The sequence below is a fragment of the Phacochoerus africanus genome, chromosome 15 (genome assembly GCF_016906955.1).
Source record: "Phacochoerus africanus isolate WHEZ1 chromosome 15, ROS_Pafr_v1, whole genome shotgun sequence".
Lineage (NCBI taxonomy): Eukaryota > Metazoa > Chordata > Mammalia > Artiodactyla > Suidae > Phacochoerus > Phacochoerus africanus.
In genome coordinates, this window is record NC_062558.1 from 124,377,638 (window position 1) to 124,401,024 (window position 23,387).

A 23,387-nucleotide genomic window follows, 5' to 3' on the forward strand; every position below is an offset into this window, starting at 1 on the left:
CAGGCCAACCAGGGGAAAGGAAGGGAAGGAAGAAGGAGCAGTCCCCGTCACCTCCCCTGGCTCCAGTGGTGTCTTTTTGGCTATCTCCCTAGCCTACAACCTTGGGCCATCTTCTGTTACCTATACACAATCCCTAGTCCCCAGAAACTGAACCCCCAAATTCTTTTAAAATAAAGAGGATTCTAATTTCAGTCATCTGTGGATCCAAAGGTTCTCCTTTGACATTCTGTGTCTACTTTTGCATTTACAAATGAATCCAAGATGTTAAAAATATACCCTGTTGTATATAGGTGTTGGGAGAAGTGGGCAGAGATGATTAATTTTATCCTGTTTCTCATTTCAAAAAACTTTAGAGAAATTCAAAAGGAATTTGTTCCATAAATGGGGCATCCACAAGGGTGACCAAAACCCTAGCCTCTAAGTTATTTGACCTCCTCTTTGCCAATAACCTTCTTCTACACTGTAGCTCAGCCACCACCTCCCTGCAGCTGTTCTACTTTTAAGATCATGAATCGATCAAGCTCGCTCCAATCACTACCTCCTACCCTTCTAGCCAGCTTACTCTGTCTGTCTTCAATCTCACCAGTACTGCCTCTCCAGCAGCCCCTCCTATCATCTCTTCCCTCCTTATACCCCTCTGATTCCATGGTTCATCTATCTGGGCACTCTTTTATAAGAATCCTAAACGCCACTGCTCTGTTATTCTTCTGTGGCATCACCCCCAGCAAAAACACTCACCTGGAATGAGCCTCATGATCTGGGCTTTCCCATGTCTGCTCCCAAACAGCTAAATGGATGCCACTAGAGAAAAATCACACATCAGGCAGATAGGAATCTTGCCAGATTTATGGGTCACCAACCTCAGTGGACCCTCAACACTTTCAGCATCAAGAGGTACTTGTAGAGTGGGTAAATATCTGAGGAAGGAACCCTGGGGGTTCTGAAATGCAAGAATTGCCTGCAGGAAGAGGAGTGAGCAAGAGACAAAGAAAATAGATCAGTGCAGAAGAGAACCAGATGACAGGGTAACTTTCAAGTAAAGGAGAGAGAGTTTCAGCAAGGCTTCACTAACTGCCTTTTGAGCAAAACTCTTTGGGTCAGACCACTCCGTTGGGCCACCAGCCAACCAATGGAGGGGCAGCTCTAGGGTCACAAGCTCACCCTGATCCAAAGCCCAGGCTGGCTCATCTCCTTTTACAGGCCCTTGAGGAACAGCAGTTTCAGCGAGAAAAGGTCACTGATCACCACAGACATTTGAAAGCATTAGGAAGGATCAAGAATCTCAAGGGCTTGAGGAGGCTGAGAAATGTGTTTGGTTGAAGTGAGGAGACAGAAGAGGTAGAAGGATGGGAGGTTGCAGTCAGAAGGTGAGAATACCAGAATGAAAGTGAAAAAGGGCCAGACAGGGTGGGTGAGTACAAAGTCCAAAGTGTGGCCATGGGAGTGAGGTATGGAAGAGAAGTCAAAGTGAGTGTCATTGGAGTATTAGACTTCATTGTCTCCCGTCTCCCTGGCCAACTTAGGAGCTCTCAAAAGACATTCTTCTTATTTATTTATGGACCCATAATATAACACTTTGCATACGGTAGGCACACAATAAATAAATAAAGAATGGAAGAGGCATTGAAGCCAGCTTCTGGGACACAGTGATCAGCAGAAGCAGACATAATGCTAATAATCCTCATGGATTCTGCAGTCCTGCGGAGGAAGAGACGGGCCTTAATCAGATAATGAGAACAAAATGGGAAAATGTATTCTGAAGTTAACACAGCACCATGGTAGTGGATCCTAAGAGAGCCTGCTGGCCTTGTCTGGGGGAGAGAGGGAATCACTGAGAAGGGATATTTGAATGAGATCTGAAGGATGAGTAGTAGGTAGCCAGGTGAAGAGATGAGAGAAGAAGGAATCAGAGAGGGAATGGTATGTACATAGGTCTAGACGCCTAGAGGGCAACGAGCACCTGTTAAAGTCCTCAGAGGTGACCTTGGAGAGAGAGGCAGGGGCCAGGAGATGGTGATGTCTGCATCAGGGTTTCTCCATCTTCCTGGCAGATGGCACCATAATTTTGTTCAGATGGTGAGGAAAAGAATCATGATTGGGCCAAGCCTGCCCAGGAAATCTTATTTCCTCTTGTCCAATGATTGGTCTTGCAATGACACAAGACCTATACTGTACAATCTGATGTAAGGGGAAGTCTTCTGCAGGTTACCTAGGAAGAATTTTCCTCCTTAAAGTGGAAGGTACATAAATAGAGTCCTCCTTTTCTCTCAACCTTTCTCTGCTGCTTCAGATGCTGTCTTGTGAAAACACAATGCTTTTGACAGCCAATCTATGGCCAAATAGAAAAGATCAAGAAAATCAGGAGTTCCCATTGTGGCTCAGCAGAAACAAACCCAACTAGTATCCATGAGGACATGAGTTCGATCCCTGGCCTCACTCTGTGGGTTGAAGGATCTGGCATTGCTGTGAGCTGTGATGTAGGTTGCAGGTGCGGCTTGGATCTGGCCTTGCTATGGCTGTGGTGTAGGCTGGCAGCTGTAGGTCCAATTCGACTTAGCCTGGGAACTTCCATCTGCCTTGGGTATGGCCCTAAAAAGCAAAAAGAAAGAAAGAGAGAGAGAGAGAAAGAGAGGGAGGAAAGAGGAATGAAGGGAGGAAGGAAAAAGTTAAAAAAGAAAATCAGAGACATGAACTCAGTGTTCTAACATCACTGAATCATCCAACCATCACTTCAGATATCTTACCTGATGTGTGATAAGCAAATTATCAGCCACTATTGTTGAGTGCTTTTTTACTTGCAGACAAAAGCAGTCCTAACAATGTAGCAATTTTCAAATTCAGTTGTAGGAGAGAATGATATAAAACACTTGATATTATCAATCTTGTTCTCTTTACAAATATAAGATGATTTTGATCACCTCCAAGTAGGTGATAGAAAATAGATTCTGGTCTGTTATTTTAACACAATCTAAAAGGCATTCTTGTTATTATTTTTTCCTTCGTACGGCTTTATCCTTGCTGCCCTTGGAGTCCTCGTTCCAGAAAAGAGGTATAGAGCAAGGATGCCCTGTAGTGATGTGATTGATGTCTTTCCTTCACTGGTGACACCTCCACTTGGAGAATGAGCATGCAACATGCATCGAGACAGGCTGCACGTTGATAAGTCAGCTTTGCCTCAAGGGCATCATCATAATCAGAACTGAATGGGTGCTTAAAGCTCCTTGACAAAGGGACAGCGATCGGGTTATGAGGCCCAGAAAGCTTGCAACCTGTGCTGTGTCACACAGCTGGTAGCAGGCCAACTGATCCCAGCTCAGGATTCAGCACAGTACAGGGCACAAAAGGGCACATGCAGCCTTGAAAGTCAAGGCAAGGCAGACCAGAGTGATTTCTGATAGTCACATGCTAGCTGTATGACTTTGAGGAAATTATTTTTTCTCCAAATTTCAGTTGCCTCTTTTTAAAATTAAGGAATCATACTAATCATGCACAATTGTTTGGATTAAATAACATATCATATGTAAAAGAAAAATTCCCAAGAAATGTTAGGTCGTGTAATACCAGTTTCGTGTTGGTTAAGAGGCAGCAGAGCGAAAGAGCCCTTTCATGATAGAGAAGCACAACTGGCAAAATCATGGAATAGCTTGCATGATACTTCAGGTGAACAGGTGGTTGTTTTTTGCAATAGGTATTTCACTGATGCTTTGTTTACAGGTCACTGGAGACAGTAAAGGAAACTATGTTTGCAGTTCAAAGGCATGTGAACTTTTTACAAGCTTAGTATTTGGCATCTGCTTGCCAGTTTTTTATTTTGTAGGTGGCATCTACAGTACAAGTAACTCTCCTAGGCACCTGTAAGATGTATTAAGCATCTTCTTCAAAGAGCTTTGTAAACCTATTAGGAAAATAATGACCCCCCCAAAAAAAGCCTAGAAGAGGGTGCCTGGATGGGTGGATGGCTGAGTGGACGCACAGATGGATGGATGGGTTGGAAGTCCATATCTCTAAGTGGTTTATAGATTGCCTTTCCAAAGGAATATGGTCTTAGAGTAATTCCCCTCTTCTCCTTTTCCATTAGGTCTCTGGACTATGACAATGGGCTCTCTGTAACCTTACAGTTCCCGAGTAAGTAAAGATCAGAACAAGGTTTTTTTTTTGTTTTTTTGTTTTTTTGTTTTTTTGTTTTTTTGCTTCTTAGGCCCTCACCCATGGCATATGGAAGTTCCCAGGCTAGGGGTTGAATCAGAACTACAGCTGCCGGCCTACCCCATAGCCACAGCAACTCGGGATCCAAGCTGCGTCTGCGATCTACACCACAGGTCATGGCAACACCAGATTCTTAACTCACTGAGTAAGGTCAGGGGTCGAATCCACATCTTCGTTGATACTAGTCGGGTTGTTTCCACCGATCTACAACGGGAACTCCCAGCACAAGCTTTTTATGAGCTACTTAGAGCAATAACTAGTAACAGCTGGTTAAAGACCAAATGTGAAGATACTAAAAACTGTTTCCAGGGTTGTCAAAAGCTGGCCTAAAGAAATATCCAAAGAGATGCATTCCAAGAAATTACTTCTCCTAAATCAAGCCAAACCTGCTCTTTGCAGGAAGTAAACAATAGATTAATCATTTCTGCGTATCTGAAGACCACGTGAGTTTGCTGAAAAGGGAACCAACCTGTACCCTCCCTAGGGTGCAAAAAGAGATAAATAGAGAAATAACCTTTGCTAAATGCTTACCATGACTCAAGCACCATGCTTTTTATGGGAAATCTTAATTTTCAAAAAGATCCTGTGAGCATTTCCACCCCATTTTTCAGATGAGAAAGCTGACTCAGAGACCTGCCAAAACCATTCAGTAAATACTGGGCAGAGCTGATTCAAGTCCAGCTACCCTAGTGAAGACAAAGATTAAAGTTATGTGCTTTTACTTCTCAAGGTGATGTAAGAAGATAAAATTCATTCACCACTTCCTCTTTCCCCTAAAAAAAAATTAATATATATGAAAATATACCTAAGGCCCTTTGGTGGCCAGGTATCACTGAGAATGATCCTTCGTGGTGGTCTGCTGCTTTTTAAGAGTTGTTGGTGGCTGTTCTGGACATGCAAGAGAACCAGCCCAGGGCTATCCTGTTGGTAATTCCACCATTATGGAGAAATATGCAGATCTTCCCAGAGAGCTTTGACCTAGGCAAATCTGTTGGAAAAGCCAGGATTTTGTTTCCTCATCTGGCACAGAGAAATCCTCCTTTGGGGGCCTTTGGGAGGATATGGATGTGGGAAGCCAAGGAATTGTTTCAATGGCCGTCACAGTAGGAGGTCAGGCCCAGGCTGGCACTGTTTTCAATAAGAGTCGTTGTGATCACGGTCCAAAGTCTGGCAGGAATTTATTATTTGCTTTTGTTTTGTTGTTAGACACCTGGAATGCCAAGGGCAGTTCTGTGCCAAACCACGAGAAGAATGAAAGCCCAGGACTTCCCTTGGGTCTTCAGCTTCCTTCAGCTCTGGGGCAAGAGTGAGATCTGCCAGAAGGTAGAAGTTTAGGAATTTCCCGTGGGTTCATATTTCAAACAAAGCCTGTCCTAATCCTCAGAGCTCAGAGGGACAGGACACTTTGCTGAGAACTGAACTGGTGACCACCTGGCTTCTAGTAAGTACTGCTTGATGTGATTGGCTTGGGTTCTCAAGGCAGTGAGGATCTGGAAGCTAAATTGAGCAAAATTGCAGTAATGGTCTCTTTCATCATAACCTTCTTGGGCTGTACAGTGGGAAGGAAATAGGACCTCTAAGTATCACACTCATCAGATCCCATTATAATGAACAAGTTAGGTAAGGAGCCTGGGTAAATCCTCCTGAATAAGATCAAAGAGCTAAATCTGAAAGGCTTTTTTGTTTGGGGGCAATGGCAAGAACTGAAAGCCTAACTACGAACAGGTCTAATTCTTTTTTCTCAGATAAAAGGAAGGGCCGAGTAGTTCAGAACCAGTTAGGATTCTAGCCCTGCTTCTTTTTAATGATGTGATCAAAGGCAACTTGCTTAATCCCTCTGGTAGCAGTCTTCTCATCTGTAAAATGGATATTGTATCTTTATAAGAAAAATGTACACTCTGTAGTATTGTTATATCTCATTGTTATGTTGAATTTCATTAGAATTTCATTGAATTTCATATATATATATATATATATATATATATATATATATATATATATATATATAAATAATATGAGGAGTTCCTGTTGTGGCTCAGCAGGTTAAGAACCCGACTAGAATTCATGAGGTTGTGGTTTTGATCCCTAGCCTTGCTCGGTAGGTTAAGGAGTCAGTGTTGCCACAAGCTGCGGTATAGGTCACAGAGGCAGCTTGGATCTGGTGTTGCTATAGCTGTGACATAGGCTGGCAGCTGCAGCTACAATTCAACCCCTAGCCTGGGAACTTCCATATGCTGCAGGTGTGACCCTAAAAAAATAATTATTATATATGTAATATTAAAAATGTCCTTATAAGCAGAATTTATGTAACAAATTTCCTATATGTGTATATCATGGATTTAATATATATGTATACATACACTGGATTTTATATGTATAATTTGAAATGCATATAAATAATATGTGATATACTTATTATGTAAAATCCAGATTATGTATACATAGGAGTTCCCTCATGGCTCAGTGGGTTAAGGATCTGGTGTTGTCACTGCTCTGGCTCTGGTTACAGCTGTGGCTCGCATTCGATCTCTAGCCTGGGAACTTCCACATGCCATGGATGTGGCCACAAAAAAGGATCAGAATAGGTATATATATAGATGAAATCCATTTTATACATATAGATGAAATCTTTAAAAGAATCTTCCTTAGAAGTGCTTGGAACATATTAAGTACCCAAGACATGCTAGTCATTAAGAAATAGTTACAGAATCACAAAACATCTGACCTGGAAATGACCTAACTAGTAACACTTACTGAGCACCCATAAGATATGAATGCTTTTCGCCAGATTATTTCAAGTGATGCTGACAGAAATCCTATGAGGATAGTGATGTTATCACTTCCATTTGACAGATAAAGAAGTGGTGGTGTGGAGAGGTGTTACAATGTACCCAAGAGAGGAGTCTTCCTTGTAGCTCAGCTTAATGAACCCCACTAGTATCCGTGAGGATGTGGGGGCCCTGCTCAGTGGGTTAAGTATCCGGCATTGCCATGAGCTGTGCAGGTTGCAGACGTGGTTCAGATATTGTGTTGCTGTGGCATAGGCTGGAGGCTGCAGCTCTGATTCTGTCCCTAGCCTGGGAATTTCTAGATGCCGTGGGTGTGGCCCTAAAAAGTAAAAAAAAAAACAACAGTGTATCCAAGGTCACATCCCATAACTGATGGAGATGAGAGTTAAATCCAGATTCCAGAGTTTACGCTCTAAACTACCATCTCATTTTACAGTGGGTAAAAAAATTAAAAAAAATAAAAAAATTTAAAAAAGGGAAGAATGGTCCTTACATGAGACTTTGGGGCCTTTCCAAGATACTGGAAAGCCAGAAATGTCCTCCAAAGCTCTCCTTGCCGTCCACGGTGTGCAGGGGAAGTGGATGTGGGTGAGAATGTGGGGCAGCCTGGGGCCCTGTGGGGCGCTGCCCGGGAACCTGGCACACATCACCCATCTTCCTCTCTCAAATGCAGTTTTCCATTTGCAAAAGGATCTGTCTCATACGACGGTTCTGAGACACCAAAGCAATCATCTAAGCAAATGCACTTTACACATTGCAAAGGCTTAACAGATATTATTTTATCTAGAAAAAATAATTTTTAGCTTTTTAACAACAAGCTTGCAGTAAACACACTGTTCTACAGCTGTTCCCCCTCAGCTCGTCTCTCCTGAACAGTCCTCCCATCTGACCTTTGAACTCCATCACTCTAGGGCTAAATACCTTGAGGGAAGGGAGGCCAAGTCCCACATGAAGGGAAGGGAGATGGGCTGAAATCACTAAACCCTTAATTTGGAAAGAAGCTCATAGATTTGAAGCAAAACCTCAAGGATAAACTATTTTTAAATGTCCATGGTTTTTTTTTTTGGCGGGGGGGGGAGAATTTTAGGAAGGTTACATTCCTATTCCTTGTACAGAAATGCCCTTCCAGGGAACAGAAGGCTTTGGCCTCCACAGCCTGGTGCCGTCACCAAGCACTGCAGCCCGTTGCACAGAGCCAAGCATGCCCCTTACACCAGGTGAGGACTGAGGGCACCACTGCTTCAACATGTGCCTTAGGACAGCCAGGGACCCTGTTTGTTACCTTACTTGTTACTTGTTTATGTGTTCAGATAATCACCATTGTTATTACACGGAAATGGCTCAACAGTGAAAACCATTTTTTAAGTCAAGGAAGGTGTGGGTTCAGGGTTCAGGAACACCCCACTTGTCTCCAGAGAGTTTCCAAGTGCTTCTGTCAAACCACAAAAAGTATGCTTTGAGAACCTTAAGACTTTCATCTCTGGTTTTTTTTGTATGTATAAATGCATCTATATGTAGTATATACTTACTGTATATTAAATGTAATACTGTATATTAAAGAATTGCTGTGAGCCATTTATACCCTTGGAGTAACAAATGAGTTTACACTAGAAAAAGAAAGAACTCAGGACAGGAGGAACGACCTCCTGCCAGCTGGATGGTAAAGGACCCTTTGTCTCCTCCCATTTATGGGGACTTCCCTGGCACTGCCCTGGTTAGTGCTTCCTCCTATTTTGCAAGTCTTACAGGTCAGGGTAAAAATAGGTCACCAGCAAAATAATGCCATTTGCAGCAACATGGATGGACCTAGAGACTCTCATACTAAGTGAAGTAAGTCAGAAAGAGGAAGACAAATACCATATGATATCACTTATATCTGGAATCTAATATACAGCACAAATGAACCTTTCCACAGAAAAGAAACTCATGGGCTTGGAGAACAAACTTGTGGTTGCCCTCGAGGTGGGGGAGAAGGCGTGGGGTGGACTGGGAATCTGGGGTTAATAGATGCAAACTATTGCCTTTGGAATGGATAAGCAATGAGATCCTGCTGTATAGCACTGAGAACTATATCTAGTCACTTATGGAGCATGATGGAGGATAATGTGATAAAAAGAATGTATAAATGTATGTGTGACTGGGTCACTTTGCTGTACAGTGAGTGGAAAACTGAGAGAACACTGTAAACCAACTATACTAGAAAAAATAAAAATAACTTTTAAAAAACTGGTCACCAGAACCTTCCTGTTTCAAAGATCTCCCCTGCCCTGTAGTCTTTTACCCTGTAGGATTCTTCTCCTAGCAGGGCCTCATGTTAGTCATGGGATTGCCAGCAGATCTGCTCGGGAAAAGACTCCACCTCTAGAGTCAAGTTTGACCATGTCAGCCTCAGCCCCCAGGGTTGGACAGCCTTGGGAATGGGCCACTCCGTTAGTTGAGGCAGTTTAAGAACAGAGTTATATGTACCCTGGTCCTTGCTCTTAGGTTTCCCTCTGGAGAAAGTGAGTTCCTGGCACGGAGAAGGGCTTATCTTGGGCTTCCTTTTGGCAGAAGTGGTTTCTCAACTGCAGTTGGCACATAGCACCCTGCCCTCTGCCCTGGTCTTGTCTCTCCTCCTTGGTGTTGCTGTCCCCTGGGGCTCTCTTGTCAGAGCAACTTATGAAGCAGGAGGAGAGAAAGTCCAGAGAAGATGATGGCTCCTTCAGTCATTGTAGCAACACCCCATAGAACTACCACTTGATGAGCACAGGCTGCTTGGACAGCTCCTTGTTACCATGGCTACTGTGAGCCTCAAGGAAGAATGGGAAGAGGGGAACTGATAACCCATCTCACCAACCTTCAGGAGCAGCATCCTGATACTTGGTAATTGGCTAATCAATGAAGCATACTATTGTTTTGGGGACTAACTCTTACCCCTTCTTTTTGATAGGTGAGAACGGACAACCATAATGGAACCCAAACCTCAGAAGACTCCAGGTACCCAAGGGGCATACCCTCAGAAGGAAAAACTTTTTATTGAAAATAATGATCAAATCTCATCACACTAACTAGAAGACAGAAGATGTTTTTAGTAAGGATAACAGGTGGCATTCTAGGGCAGTGATTCTTGGTGTGGAGCATGTAGCAGAAGCTATTAGATTCACTTAATTATTTTGTCTAAGAGCTCACTTATCTAGAAATTTGGCATTTTATGATTTCTTGGACCAGATGTTCCATTTGTTGCTTGGAGATGGTACTAACAGCAAACTATTCCCTGGAAAAGACTGGAGAATATTTCCTTAATTTTATATGAAATTCTCACTTGGAGAAACTACCTAAATTGTTATCAGGATGTTAACATGTGAATATGTCAAGGAGTATTATTCAGATGCTCTTTCTTCATGCTCACATGCCTCACTGTAGATGACTGGTCAGAACAGCCAAGTTTAAGATGAAGTAACTTAAGAAAGCAAACTACCCAATTCAAATTAAAAGCAAATATTTTTGAATATTTATTCAAAGCACCTATTATTAGTAAGTCACAATGCTTTATATTGCAGAGGATATAAAGGTTAATTAGTAAGAGTCATTGCTCTCAAAGAGTTTGTAATTTCATTGGGAAATTAAGATAAGTACATTCTAGTGGCTGTATTGGGAAGTTTAGATAAGCACATATAATCAGGCTATGAAAGGAATCATGAACTACTGCAAAATGCTGAAGAGAGTCTGAAGGAAAAAAAAGCACACACATAGTTGTAGGAATTCAGAGAAGTTTTGTAGAGAAGGCATTTTGAGCTGGACCCTAAAATGTGTGTAGGGTTTTCAAGAAGATTGGAAAAGAGAGTATATCTCAGCAGAAAGAGGTGGTGTGACCGAAAGCAATGAAGAAAGTTAGAGGCAGGATATGTTAGAGATGAATGTGGCTATAAAATAAGAAGGGAGAGCGTAGAGGCTGAGGTGCAGAAATGTGGTGCTATACTGCACTGGACCTTGACCTCATTCATCTAAGAGGCAATCCTTGAAGCATTTTGAGCTTGGGAGTGGTGTTTTCAGGTTTGGTTTTTGCTTATTCTCTTCCACAGCAGTGATTGCCATCATCTGTCTTCCAGCTCACTTATTCATTCTTCTGCCTTATTTATTTTACTGATTCCTTCTAGTGCATTCCAATTATTCTATTGTTCATCTCTGTTTGTTCTTTAAGTATTCTTGCTCTTTGTTAAGTATTTCTTGTATTTTTTTTTCAGCCTGTGCCTTCATTCTTTTTCCAAGATCTTGGATCATCTTTACTATCATCACCCTGAATTCTTTTTCAGGTAGATGGCTACCTCCACTTCACTGAGTCATTCTTCTGGGATATTATCTTGTTCCTTTGTCTGGAACATATTTCCCCGCTGTCTCATGTTGTCTAACTTCCTGTGTTTGTGGGTCTCTGTTCTGTAGGCTGTAGGATTGTAGTTCCTCTTGCCTCTGGTGTCTGCCCCCTGGTTGGTGAGGTTGGTTCAGGGGCTTGTGCAGGCTTCCTAGTGGGAAGGACTGATGCCGGCCCACTGTTGAGTAGAGCTGAGTCTTGTCCCTGTGATGGGCAGGGCTGTGTCCAGAGATATGTATAGAGGCAGCTGTGAGTTCAGGATAACTTTAGGCAACCCCTGTTGGTTATTTGGCCTGAGATATCCCAGCACTGGAGGCTGCAGGCTATTGGACGGAGCCAGGTGCCAAAATGGCAGCCTCCAGGGGAGCTCATGCTCATGGTTATTCCCCTGAGGCCTCCACTGCCAGTGTCCTTGCCCAAACAGTGAGCCGCAGTGAGTCCCTACATCCCCAGAAGACCCTCCAAGGCCCACAGGTAGGTCTGGCCCAAGGTCCTATGGAGTCACTGATTTTCTCCAGACCCAAGTACTTGTAAAACCTTGTAAGCATCCTCCAAGAATGGAGTCTCTGTTTCTCCCAGTCCTGTGGAGCTCCTGCACTCAAGCACCACTGGCCTTCAAAGCCAAATGCTCTGGGGACTCCTCTTCCTGATGCCAGACCCCCAGGTGAACTCTCACTCCTGTGGGAGAATCTCTACAGTATAATTATTTTCCAGTTTGTGGGTCATCCACTCAGTGGGTACTGGATTTGACTATATCATGAAAGCACCCCTCCTACCATCTTGTTATGGCTTCATTGTCTTTATATATAAAATATCTTTTTTTCATAGGTCCCAGACTTTTTTTTAATCAATGGTTGTTCAGTAATTAGTTATGATTTTTTTTGCGAGAGAGAAGGTGAGCTCAACTCTTTCTGCTCCACCATTTTGTCTCCAGGTTTGCTTTTTGGATTGCTCATATATTTTTAAAAATAGCTTTATTGAGGTGTAATTAACATACAATCAACTTCACGTATTTAAAGTGAACAATTCGATAAAGTTTGCTTGTCTGGGAAACTATCACCATGAGCAAGATAGTAATCATAGGCATCACTTCCAGAAGTTTTCTTGTGCCTGTTTATAGTCCTTCTCTCCAGCACCCAATCCCCCTCTCCATCATTGTACTTTCTGTCTCTCTAGGTTTGTTTGTATTTACTAGAGTTTTACATAATGGAATCATACCAATGCACTAGTTTGTCTAGCTTTTCTTTCATTCAGCATAATTCCTTTGAGAGTCAGCTAAGGTTGGCACATTATCAAGAGTTTGCTCCTTTTTATTCCTGAGTAGTATAACATTGTAGGATAGGTCACAGTTCGTTAGCCTGTTCACCTATTTGTGAACATCTGGGTTGCTTCCAGTCTTTGGCTTTTACAGATAAAGTTGGTATGAACATTTGTGACAAATTTTTGTATGGCCATATATAAGAGTGAAGTCACTCTTTATTTTTTTTAAGTTAATGGAAAATAGAATTAATCATTTTAAAGTGAACAATTTGATGGCATTTAGTATAGTCACAGTATTGTGCAACCATCACTTCCATCCAGTTCCAAAACATTACCACCAATCCAAAGTAAAAGCCCTCACACAAGAATTCCTGATGTTACTCAGTGGGTTAAGGATCCAACTATAGCAGCTCAGGTCGCTGCAAAGCACAGGTTTGATCCCCAGCCCAGCACAGTGGGTTAAGGATCTGATGTTGCTGCAGCTGTGGCATAGGTCACAGCTGTAGCTCAGATTTGATCCCTGGTGCAGGAACCTTATATGCTACAGTTGCAGCCCAAAAAAAAGAAAAGAAAAAAAAAAAAAAGCCCTCACCCATTAGGCAGTTTTTCCTCATTCTACTCTCTCTCCAATGCCCACCAACTAGTAATCTGCATTCTGTCTGTATATATTTATCTATTCTTGATTTTCATGTAAATGAAATCATACAATACATGACCTTTTGTATCTGGCTTCTTTCATTCAGCATAAATTTTTTTTTTTGTCTTTTGTTGTTGTTGTTGCTATTTCTTGGGCTGCTCCCGCAGCATATGGAGGTTCCCAGGCTAGGGGTCGAATCGGAGCTGTAGCCACCGGCCTACGCCACAGCCACAGCAACGAGGGATCCGAGCCGCGTCTGCAACCTACACCACAGCTCACGGCAATGCCGGATCGTTAACCCACTGAGCAAGGGCAGGGACCGAACCCGCAACCTCATGGTTCTTAGTCGGATTCGTTAACCACTGCGCCACGATGGGAACTCCCTCATTCAGCATAATTTTTTTGATGTTCGTCCATGTTATAGCATATATTACTACTTCATTCCTTTTTGCGGCTGAATATTGTTCTATTATATGTATATACCTCAATTTGTTTATCCATTCATCTGTTGAGAAATATTTAGGCTGTTCTTACCTTTTGAGTATTGTGAATAATTCTGCTGTGAACATATGTGTACATGTGCTTGTTTTCAACTTGAGGCTGATTATATACCTAGGACTGAAATTGAGGGATCATATGGTAAGTCTGTGTTTCACTCTGAGGAATCTCCTAAATATTTCCCACACTGGCTGAACCATTTCACAATTCGCCAGCAGTGTAGGAGTGTTTCAATTTCTCTACATCTTCACCAATTCTTGTTATTTTTCATTTTTTAAATTATAGCCATTCTGGTAGGCATGAAGTGGTTTCTCGCTGTGGTTTTGACCTGCATTTCCCTAATAACTAATGATGTTGCACAACTTTTCATGTGCTTATTGGCCATTTATATATTTTCTTTGGAAAAATAAGTATTCAGGCCCTGTGCCCATTTTTTAATTGGGTCACTTGCCTTTTTTTAAATTGCATTATAAGAGACCTTTATATATTCTGAGTACTAGACTTATTGGTTGTATAATTTGCAAATATATTTTCCCATTCTAAATATAAGAGATAAAGCCATACAACTGTTAGTAAAGAATACATTGTCAAGCCCAAGGTCATAAAAATTTACCTCTGTATTCTTTACTAACAGTTGTATGGCTTTAGCTCTTATATTTAGATCATTGATTCATTTTGAGTTATTTTTTTTTAAATACATATCCTTTATCAAGTTAAGGAAGCTCCCTTCTGTTACTAGTGTACTAAGTTTTATCAGGAAGGTTAATACTGATCTTAGGGAGAAAGCATTCACTCTCTCGCCATCAACTATGATGTTAGTTATAGGGGTTTTTTTTTTTTTAATACATATCCTTTATCAAGTTAAGGAAGCTCCCATTCTTTTTTTTCCCAAGATTGTTTTGGCTATTCAGGATCCCTTGTAATTCTATATGAATTCAAGGATAAGCTTTTCCATTTCTATAAAAACTGTCATTGCAATTTTGATAGAGATTACACTGAACCTATAGATGTGGATCTAAGTTTGTTTTTTTGTGTATTTAGTGTCATTTGTTGAAATAACTCTTTTCTTCATTGCATTGCCTTTGCATCTTTGTCAAAAATCAGTTCTCCATATATGCATGAGTTTATTTATAGACTGTTTATTTTGTTCCATTGATGTTTGTCTATCTTTAGCCCATGTTACTTTGATTACTGCAGCTTTATAATAGTTCTTGAAATCAGGTACTGTTGGTGCTATAAATTTATTCCTTTTTAGAGTTGTTTTGGCTATTCTAGGTACTTAATATTTTCATACAAATTTTAGAATCAGCTTGTCAATTTCTACCAAAAAAAAAAAAAAAAAGCTTGCTGGGATTTCAGTGGGTATTTCATTGAATATACAGATCAATTGAGATTATTAACATTTTAACAATATTGAGTCTTTTTTTTTTTGATCTGTGCCAATTTATTTATTTATTTATTTTTATTTTATTTTTTGTCTTTTTGCTATTTCTTGGGCCGCTCCTGCGGCATATGGAGGTTCCCAGGCTAGGGGTCTAATCAGAGCTGTAGCCACCGGCCGACGCCAGAGCCACAGCAACGCGGGATCCGAGCCGAGTCTGCAACCTACACCACAGCTCACGGCAACGCCGGATCGTTAACCCACTAAGCAAGGGCGGGGACCGAACTCGCAACCTCATGGTTCCTAGTCGGATTTGTTAACCACTGCGCCACGACAGGAACTCCAATATTGAGTCTTCTGACCAATGCACAGGTGTCTCTCCATTTATTTGGCTTATTAATTATAACCCTTTGTTATTTCAGTGGTTCCATCAGGGTTTATAGTTTACGTCTTTAACATATCACAATCTGTCTTATTACAAATGATATTATATAAATTCATATATGAGGATTTTACAAAAGTACATTCCCATTTTCATCTCCTGGCCTTCACTCAACTGTTGAAATGCCTTTTACTTGTGTATATGTTGTAATCTGCATAGTGTATTGCTATTACAAGTCATATAAAGTATCTTTTCAGAGAAAAATGAAATCAAATGAATGATTTTCAATGACAAAAAGATCTCAAAAATTCTGAAATAAATACCTTTTGGATCAAAGAAGAAATCAAAGATAAAATTAGGAAGTTTTTTGAACTGGAGGAAAATGAAATCATAACATATCAGAATTTGTGGGATACCACTAAAGTGGTATTTAGGGGGAATTTTATTGCACTAAATTTCTAGAAAGGGAAAAAGTTCTCAAATCAATTACTTTATCCTCTACCTTAATAAACTGGAAAAAGAGTAAACTGAATAAAAGTAAACAAAGGAAAAGAAATAATAAAGATCCATGTGGAAACAATGAAACAGAAAACAGAAAAATAATAGAGAAAATCAATGAAACAAAAAGTTGATCCCTTGACAAAATCAATAAAATTAATAAACTTCTATTTTATTTAGCCACACAGATCAGGAAAACTAGTGAGAAGACACAAATTGCAAATATCAGGAGAGGGGACATAATTAGAGATTCTACTGATAAATAAAAGGAGAATAAAGAAATGTTATGAACCCCATTCTAATAAAATCGACTATTTAGAAAAAATTGAAAAATTCTTTGAAATACATCAACTAATTAATAAAGGTCACTCAAGAAGAAACAGACAATATTAATAGCCCTCAATATCTATTAAACATATTGGAATTGCACTTAGAAACCTTCAAACGAGGGAAACTTTGGGCCCAAGTATTTTTTCTTATCTAAGACATCAAAAGCATGAGCACTAAAAGAAAAAAAATACCACAAAAAGAAAAAAACAAGTAAATTGGACTTCATCAAAATTAAAAAGTTTTGTGCTTCAAAGAACATTATAAAGAAAGTGAAACAACAACTTACAGAATGGGAAAATATATTTGCAAATTATACAACCAATAAGTCTAGTACTCAGAATATATAAAGGTTTCTTATAATGCAATTTAAAAAAAGGCAAGTGACCCAATTAAAAAATGGGCACGGGGCCTGAATACTTATTTTTCCAAAGAAAATATATAAATGGCCAATAAGCACATGGAGTTCCCGTCGTGGCGCAGTGGTTAACGAATCTGACTAGGAACCATGAGGTTGCGAGTTCAGTCCCCGCCCTTGCTTAGTGGGTTAACGATCCGGCCTTGCGTTGCGGTGAGCTGTGGTGTAGGTTGCAGACGCGGCTCAGATCCCGCGTTGCTGTGGCTCTGGGTCCTTTCAAATTTGTTGAGACTTATTTTATGGCCTAGAAAGTGATCTGTCTTGGTATATGTTACATGTGCCCTTGAGAAGAGTGTTTATTCTACTGTTGTTGAGTGGAGGGTTCCACAAATAACAATCAGGTCAAGTTGATTGATAATGTTGTTCGAGTCTACAGTATCTTTGGTTTTTCTGCTTGCTTTTTAAAACAGTTAGAGGACTGTTGTTGTGGATTTGTCTATTTCTCTGTGCAATTCTGTCCATTTTTGCTTCGTATATGTTGAAGCTATGTTATTATGGACATAAGTATGTAGGATTGTTTTGTCCTCTTGATTAATTGATCCCTTTACCATTATGAAAAGACCCGATTTATCCTTGGTAATTATTTGTTGCTTTGAAATCTATATTGATGTTACAACTTTCTTTTGACTGCAATTAGCATCCTATACTCTTTTTCTGATCTTTTACTTAAAACCTATTTGTATCTTTCTACTTAAAGGGTTTCTTGTGGGCAGCATAGACTTGGGTCTTGCTTTTTAATTTGACAATCTCTGTCTTTCAATTGAATTGTTAGATCATTTATATTTAATGTGCTTATTGTTATGGTCATGTTTGAGACTATCATAGTGGTGTTTTCTATTTGTCTCATTTGTTCTCTGTTTCTCTTTTCCCTTTCCTTTCTGCCTTCTTTTGAAATAACTCAGCATTTGTTACAATTCCATTTTATCTCCTCTGTTGGCTTATTAATTATAACTCTTTGTTATTTCAGTGGTTCCATCAGGGTTTATAGTTTACATCTTTAACATATCACAATCTGTCTTATTACAAATGATATTATATAAATTCATATATGAGGATTTTACAAAAATACATTCCTATTTTCATCTCCCGGCCTTCACTCAACTGTTGAAATGCCTTTTACTTGTGTATATGTTGTAACCTGCATAGTATATTGCTATTATTTTTCTTTAGATAATCAATTGAAGTTTTTAATGTTTTAAATAGTAAGAAAAAGATTTCACCTATTTACCTTTACAGTTGCCACTTGAGTATTCTCCATTCATTTTTATAAATTCAGATTTCCATCTCATATCCTTTTTTTCCACATCAAGGATTTCCTTTAACATTTCTTATAGTGCATGACTCCTGATGATTAATTTTTTCAGCTTTTGTAAGTCTAAAAATGTCACGAAACTGCCTTCATTTCTGAAAGATATTTTTGCTGCTTATAGAATTCTAAAATGACAGTATTATTCTTTCGGTACTTTTTTTTTCCTTCTTCTTCAGCCGCACCTGTGGCATAGGAAGGTTCTTTGGCCAGGGATTGAATCCAAGCTGCATCTTCAACCTATACCACAGCTGCAGCAACACCAGATCCTTAACCCACTGCACCAGGCCAGAGACTGAACTGGTGCTTCCCCAGGGGCAAGCCAGATCATTAACCCATTGTGCCACAGAGGGAACTCCTCTTTTAGTACTTTAAATATGTTGTTCCACTGGTTTTTGTTGTTGTTTGCTTTCACTATTTCTGATGAGAAATCTAATGTCACTCTTTTTTTTCTGTATGAATTATATCTTTTTTATCCCTTCTGACAGTTTTTAAGGTTTTTCTTTATCACTGATTTTGAGCAATTTGGCTATGGTGTGCCTTATAGTTTTCTTCATATATTTTGTGTTGGGGGTTCCTGAGCTGCTTAGATTTCTGATTCAGTTTCATTTAAATTTGTAAAGTTGTCAGCATTATTTCTTCAAATATTTTTGTCTCCTTCCACCACTTCAGGAACCCAATTAATTGAAATTAAGTCATTTGAAATTGTCCCACAATGAACTGGTGCTCTTTTTACATTTGGAGATTCTTTTCTCACTCTGCATGTGTTTTCATAGTTCTGTTAATCTCATCCAGTGTTTGGTTTTGTTTTTCCTGAGACATTGTAGTTTTTATCTCTAATAGTTCCCTTTGGATCCTTTTTCTATCTTCTATCTCTCTAACTTCTTGAATGTATAAAATATAGCTAATAACATCCATTTTAATGACCTGCTCTATTAATTGCAACATCTGTGTCAGTTCTAAGCCTGTTTTGATAGGTTGACGATTATCCACATTACGGGTCATGCTTTCCTGCCTCTTTGCATGCCTGGCGATCTTTGATTGGTTGCCAGACCTTACAAATTTTATCTTGTCCAGTGCTGGATATTTTTTATTTCTATAAATCTTTAGCTTTTTCCTGGGATGCAGTTAAAGTTTCTTGGAAACAACTTGATCCTTTTAAGACTTGCTTTTATGATTTGTTAGGTGGGCCTGGAGCAGTCTTCCTCCCAGAACTAATTATCCTTCACTACCGAGGCAAGATGTTCCTAAGTACTCTCCTCAGTGCTCCATAAATTATAGTCTTTGCCAGTCTGGCTGGAGGGAACAGGCACTTTTTCTGGCCTGGTAGAGCGCTGGGCACTGTTCCCTCTAACTTTTTCTAATGGTTATTTCAATGGTTCTTTTCTAATGGTTCTTGGCTTTCAGTAGTTTCCACAAACACATATACTGCTCAGTATTCTTAAATATTTGAGGGAGATGCTATGCATGTCTCTAGGATTCTCTCTGTGTGCAGCTTTGTCCTCTGTCCTATGAGCTCTATCTGCCTTCATCTCCCTGAACTCTCAGCTTTGTTTCCTCAGCTCAGGGGTACATCTGGTCCCACTTCAGCTTCCCCTTTCCTGTGCTGTGGACTGAAAACTCTGTCTCCTGTCTCAGGGATCCATGATGTTACTGCCTATGAGCAGTGTCTTGAAAACCATAATTTTATATCTTTTGTATTTTTGCTTGTTTCAGACAGGAGAGTAAATCCAGTTCCTATTATTTCATCTTTGCCTGAAGTGCTAAATTGGTCATAACCCCCAGGGCTATGTTGAGGATGGATTTGAAGATATCTAGTATCTAGATAGCTCCTGAAGCAGTCTAGTGAGAAACGTATGAAGGTCTTAAATTCGTATGAATTTAACATATTGCAATGTACAACAACCTCGAAGGCAGGGGTGATAGGAACTGAAGGATAACAGTGGACCCAGGAAGGATTTGGGAAGTGAAATGGACATGAGTTAATGACTGCCTGGACAGGAGGGTGAAGGATCTGTAAAAGCTAAGGCGACTCGAAGTGTTCTAGATAGATGTGACATAGGGCGTCTGAGAAAAGGATGCAATAAAGAAGTTTGTGGGAAATCCAGGTGGGGATGCTCAGGGACAAAAACGATATATACGAGAGTGAAAATACTGAAAACGGGTCCTATGAATTTCCCCAGAGACTGGATTGTGCTGATCACATCCCTGGCATTATGTTTGACATGTTTCTCTGTTTTCTGTATTTCCTACAAGTTGGATCTAGAGGGTTGATGAGGCTATTTTGTGGAACAAGGCTAATCCATGATGGGTGGGTGGGAGTTGTCCATTGCTTTTATTTTTTTTTTTATTTTTATTTATTTTTTTGTTTTGTCTTTTTGCCTTTTCTTGGGCCGCTCCCGCGGCATATGGAGGTTTCCAGGCTAGGGGTCGAATCGGAGCTGTAGCCACAGGCCTACGCCAGAGCCACAGCAACTCGGGATCCGAGCCGCGTCTGCAACCTACACCACAGCTCACGGCAACGCTGGATCGTTAACCCACTGAGCAAGGGCAGGGATCGAACCTGCAACCTCATGGTTCCTAGTCGGATTCGTTAACCACTGCGCCACGACGGGAGCTCCTCCATTGCTTTTAAAATAAAATCCAGACTCCATCAGGCGCTACCATCTACCAGGTCCTGCATGACTTACCTGCAGCCTCTTCATATACCACTTGTACTCCCTTACCTGGCTCACTCTATTCCAGTCACTTGAGACTCCTCTTCTCTTCCCAAAACATACCAAAGCCTTTCCTGTTGCTGGACCTTTGTCTTTGCTGCCTCCTGTGCCTCCCCAGCTCTTCACACACTTGGCTCATCGTCATCCCCACAAAGATGTGCCCTGACTGCTCTGCCTAAAACGGCCTCCCTGGCTGCTCTATCTCATTACCCTGGTTATGTCCGCCTGTGCACATACTACAACCTGCGGTTAGCTCACTCACTTATTTAATTTCTAGTTTATCATCCATCTTCCACTCATGATTAGAAGTTCCATGAGGGCAAGGGTACAAACAGAAGCCAGATGGCATAAAAAGACCTCACCATGAAGTTTCTCTAGTGTTCTGAGCCCAGAATCCTGCTATAGAGAAAAACTTCAGTGCCCTTACTAACCTGAATTTCATTATGGTCAGAATTTATTTTCTGTATCAGTACATCTGAGTTTGCTTTAATGTGGCAATGAGGCAGACACGTAATATGTCTGAGCTTCATATTCCTTAACTGTTAAATTGGCTGAGTGTTGATTGCTTCACAAACTCAGATTGGCATGGCCAAATTGTCCACTGGATTATTTTCCATAGTACCAAGTCTGGGGAAAACAATCCGTTGGCATGGTCAACAGATATCATCAGAGCTTCTGCAGCTGGGAGCTGGAGCTGGTAGCCAGTGTGAATACTGGAACACTCTGGGAGTTCCCAAACTGGGCTACATAGTCACAGATATTTACTTTATTTAAAATTTTGCGAATTCTCTACAATGTTTTTTTTTGTTAGCTGAAGAAACTATCTAGTTTATTTTTTCATTTGTTAAAGTTTTATTGAAGCATAGTTCATTTACAATTTTGCGATGATTTCTGCTGTACAACAAAGGGATTCAGTTATACATATACACACATTTTTTCAGATTATTTTTGGATTATTCTTTTTCAGATTATTCCTTCAGATTATTCATTTTTCAGATTATTATTTATTTCAGATTATTTTCATTTTTTGCAGATTATTTTCCCAGGTAGATTATCATAGAATATTGGGTAGAGTTCCCTGTGCTGAACAACGGGTCCCCAGTGCCCAACATTCCATCTCCCATAGGGTGTGTATGTCAATCCCAAACATTAGCAGAAACATCTAGGACCAGACTTTTATAAAAGGTCTACTATCTGCTGAACCCTTTCAATTTACCATCACCCAAGATTGTGGGCTTACCCTACAAATGATAAAAGCTGACGTTTCCCCTACTGTTAACGATAGCTGCTCTTCAGTGAGCCCTACCATGTGCCAGGCTTCATATGAAGATGTTTGCACACTTTAACTCCTTCAGTCTTCCCCACAAATCTCTGAGGCAAGTGCTGTTGTCTCTAATCAACTCAAAGAAAAACACACAACTTGAGAGTTGTTCCTTTAAGTTTATTCAGGGACCTTTCTGAGGACTGCAGCCTGGGAGACAGCCTCTCAGTAGCCCCAGGGAACTGCTCTGAAGTGCTAAGGGAGAAACGGGCTTATATATGATTTTTGGCTAGAAAATACCTGCAACCATACATCTCAGTAAAAGATTACTGTTAGTCACAAAGAACAGATATCTCAAGTGAAGGGTTTTAGTGCTTTCTATGTGTGGGAAGATGCAAGAATCTGGGTTCATTAAAATTCTTCCTGAGATACGCATCTATCTACGGTGCCTGTTTTTCTAGAGCACAGAGTGCCTCATCCTGTTTTTCATCCTGAGTTCCTCTCAGGGAGCACACTTGGGCAGCAACTGCAGAGGCTACTGTTCTTTGCTTTTCTTTGTTTTACGCCTCCATTTTACAAATAAGGAAACTGAGGGAAATTTAGTGCTTCAAGATGTTCTGTAAATATTTGTTCAGTAAATGTCTGAGAATTTGTCCAAAGCCACACAGCTATTAAATAAACGAGCTAAAGCTTTTTGCTGTATTGTTTCCTTCTGCTTTTCTCTTTCTCTCTCTCTTTTTTTTTTTTTTTTTTTGCCTCTGGGTGGGGGGAGATGTAGGGAGCAGGCAGAGTTGCTGAAGAAGGAGAGGGCAGGAAGGAAGGTGAGGATGGCTGCAGGAGAATCACTGGATATGAGCTTAATGGCTCTATCCACTGTACCGCCTAAACTTGATTCTGTTTTCACTTAATAAAGAAGCACTATTTTTTTTTTTTTTAGTTTACATTAGGGGTTATTTTTGGTGCTATACATTCTGTGAGTTGGACAAATGTATAATAACATGTGTCTACCATTATAGTATCATTCAGAGTCCTTTCACTGCCCTAAACATTCCTGCTGCTCTGCCTCGCTGTGCCTCCCGTAAACCCAGGCAACCACTGATCTTTTTACTGGTCTCCATAGTTTTGCCTTTTCTAGAATGTCACATAGCTGGAATCAAACCATATGAGTCTTTTTCAGATTGACTTCCCCCACTTATTAATATACATTTATGTTCTTTCTTTTGCTTTGCTTTTCTTTTTTTTGTCTTTTTGCCTTTTCTAGGGCTGTTTTCTGAGGCATATGGAGGTTCCCAGGCTAGGGGCCTAATTGGAGCCGTAGCTACTGGCCTACACCAGAGCCACAGCAACGCCAGATCCAAG

At 40.4% G+C, this 23,387-nt stretch overlaps 1 protein-coding gene across 5 annotated transcripts in view; it reads left to right on the top strand.

Annotated features, from left to right (window-relative positions):
* The first annotated feature begins 5,446 nt into the window (after positions 1–5,446).
* Positions 5,447–23,387, top strand: part of PLEKHS1 (pleckstrin homology domain containing S1) — a 34,957-nt gene continuing 17,016 nt past the window's right edge. For 2 of the 5 annotated variants that reach the window (XM_047762018.1, XM_047762020.1), the window contains exons 1-2: positions 5,447–5,647; positions 9,925–9,971. In XM_047762018.1, coding sequence (XP_047617974.1) covers positions 9,944–9,971 — 28 coding nt within the window. In that variant the 5' untranslated portion in view covers positions 5,447–5,647; positions 9,925–9,943. Of the gene's footprint in view, positions 5,648–8,110; positions 8,213–9,924; positions 9,972–23,387 lie in introns of all 5 variants that reach the window. The other 3 variants (XM_047762019.1, XM_047762021.1, XM_047762022.1) reach the window with 3 other exon arrangements.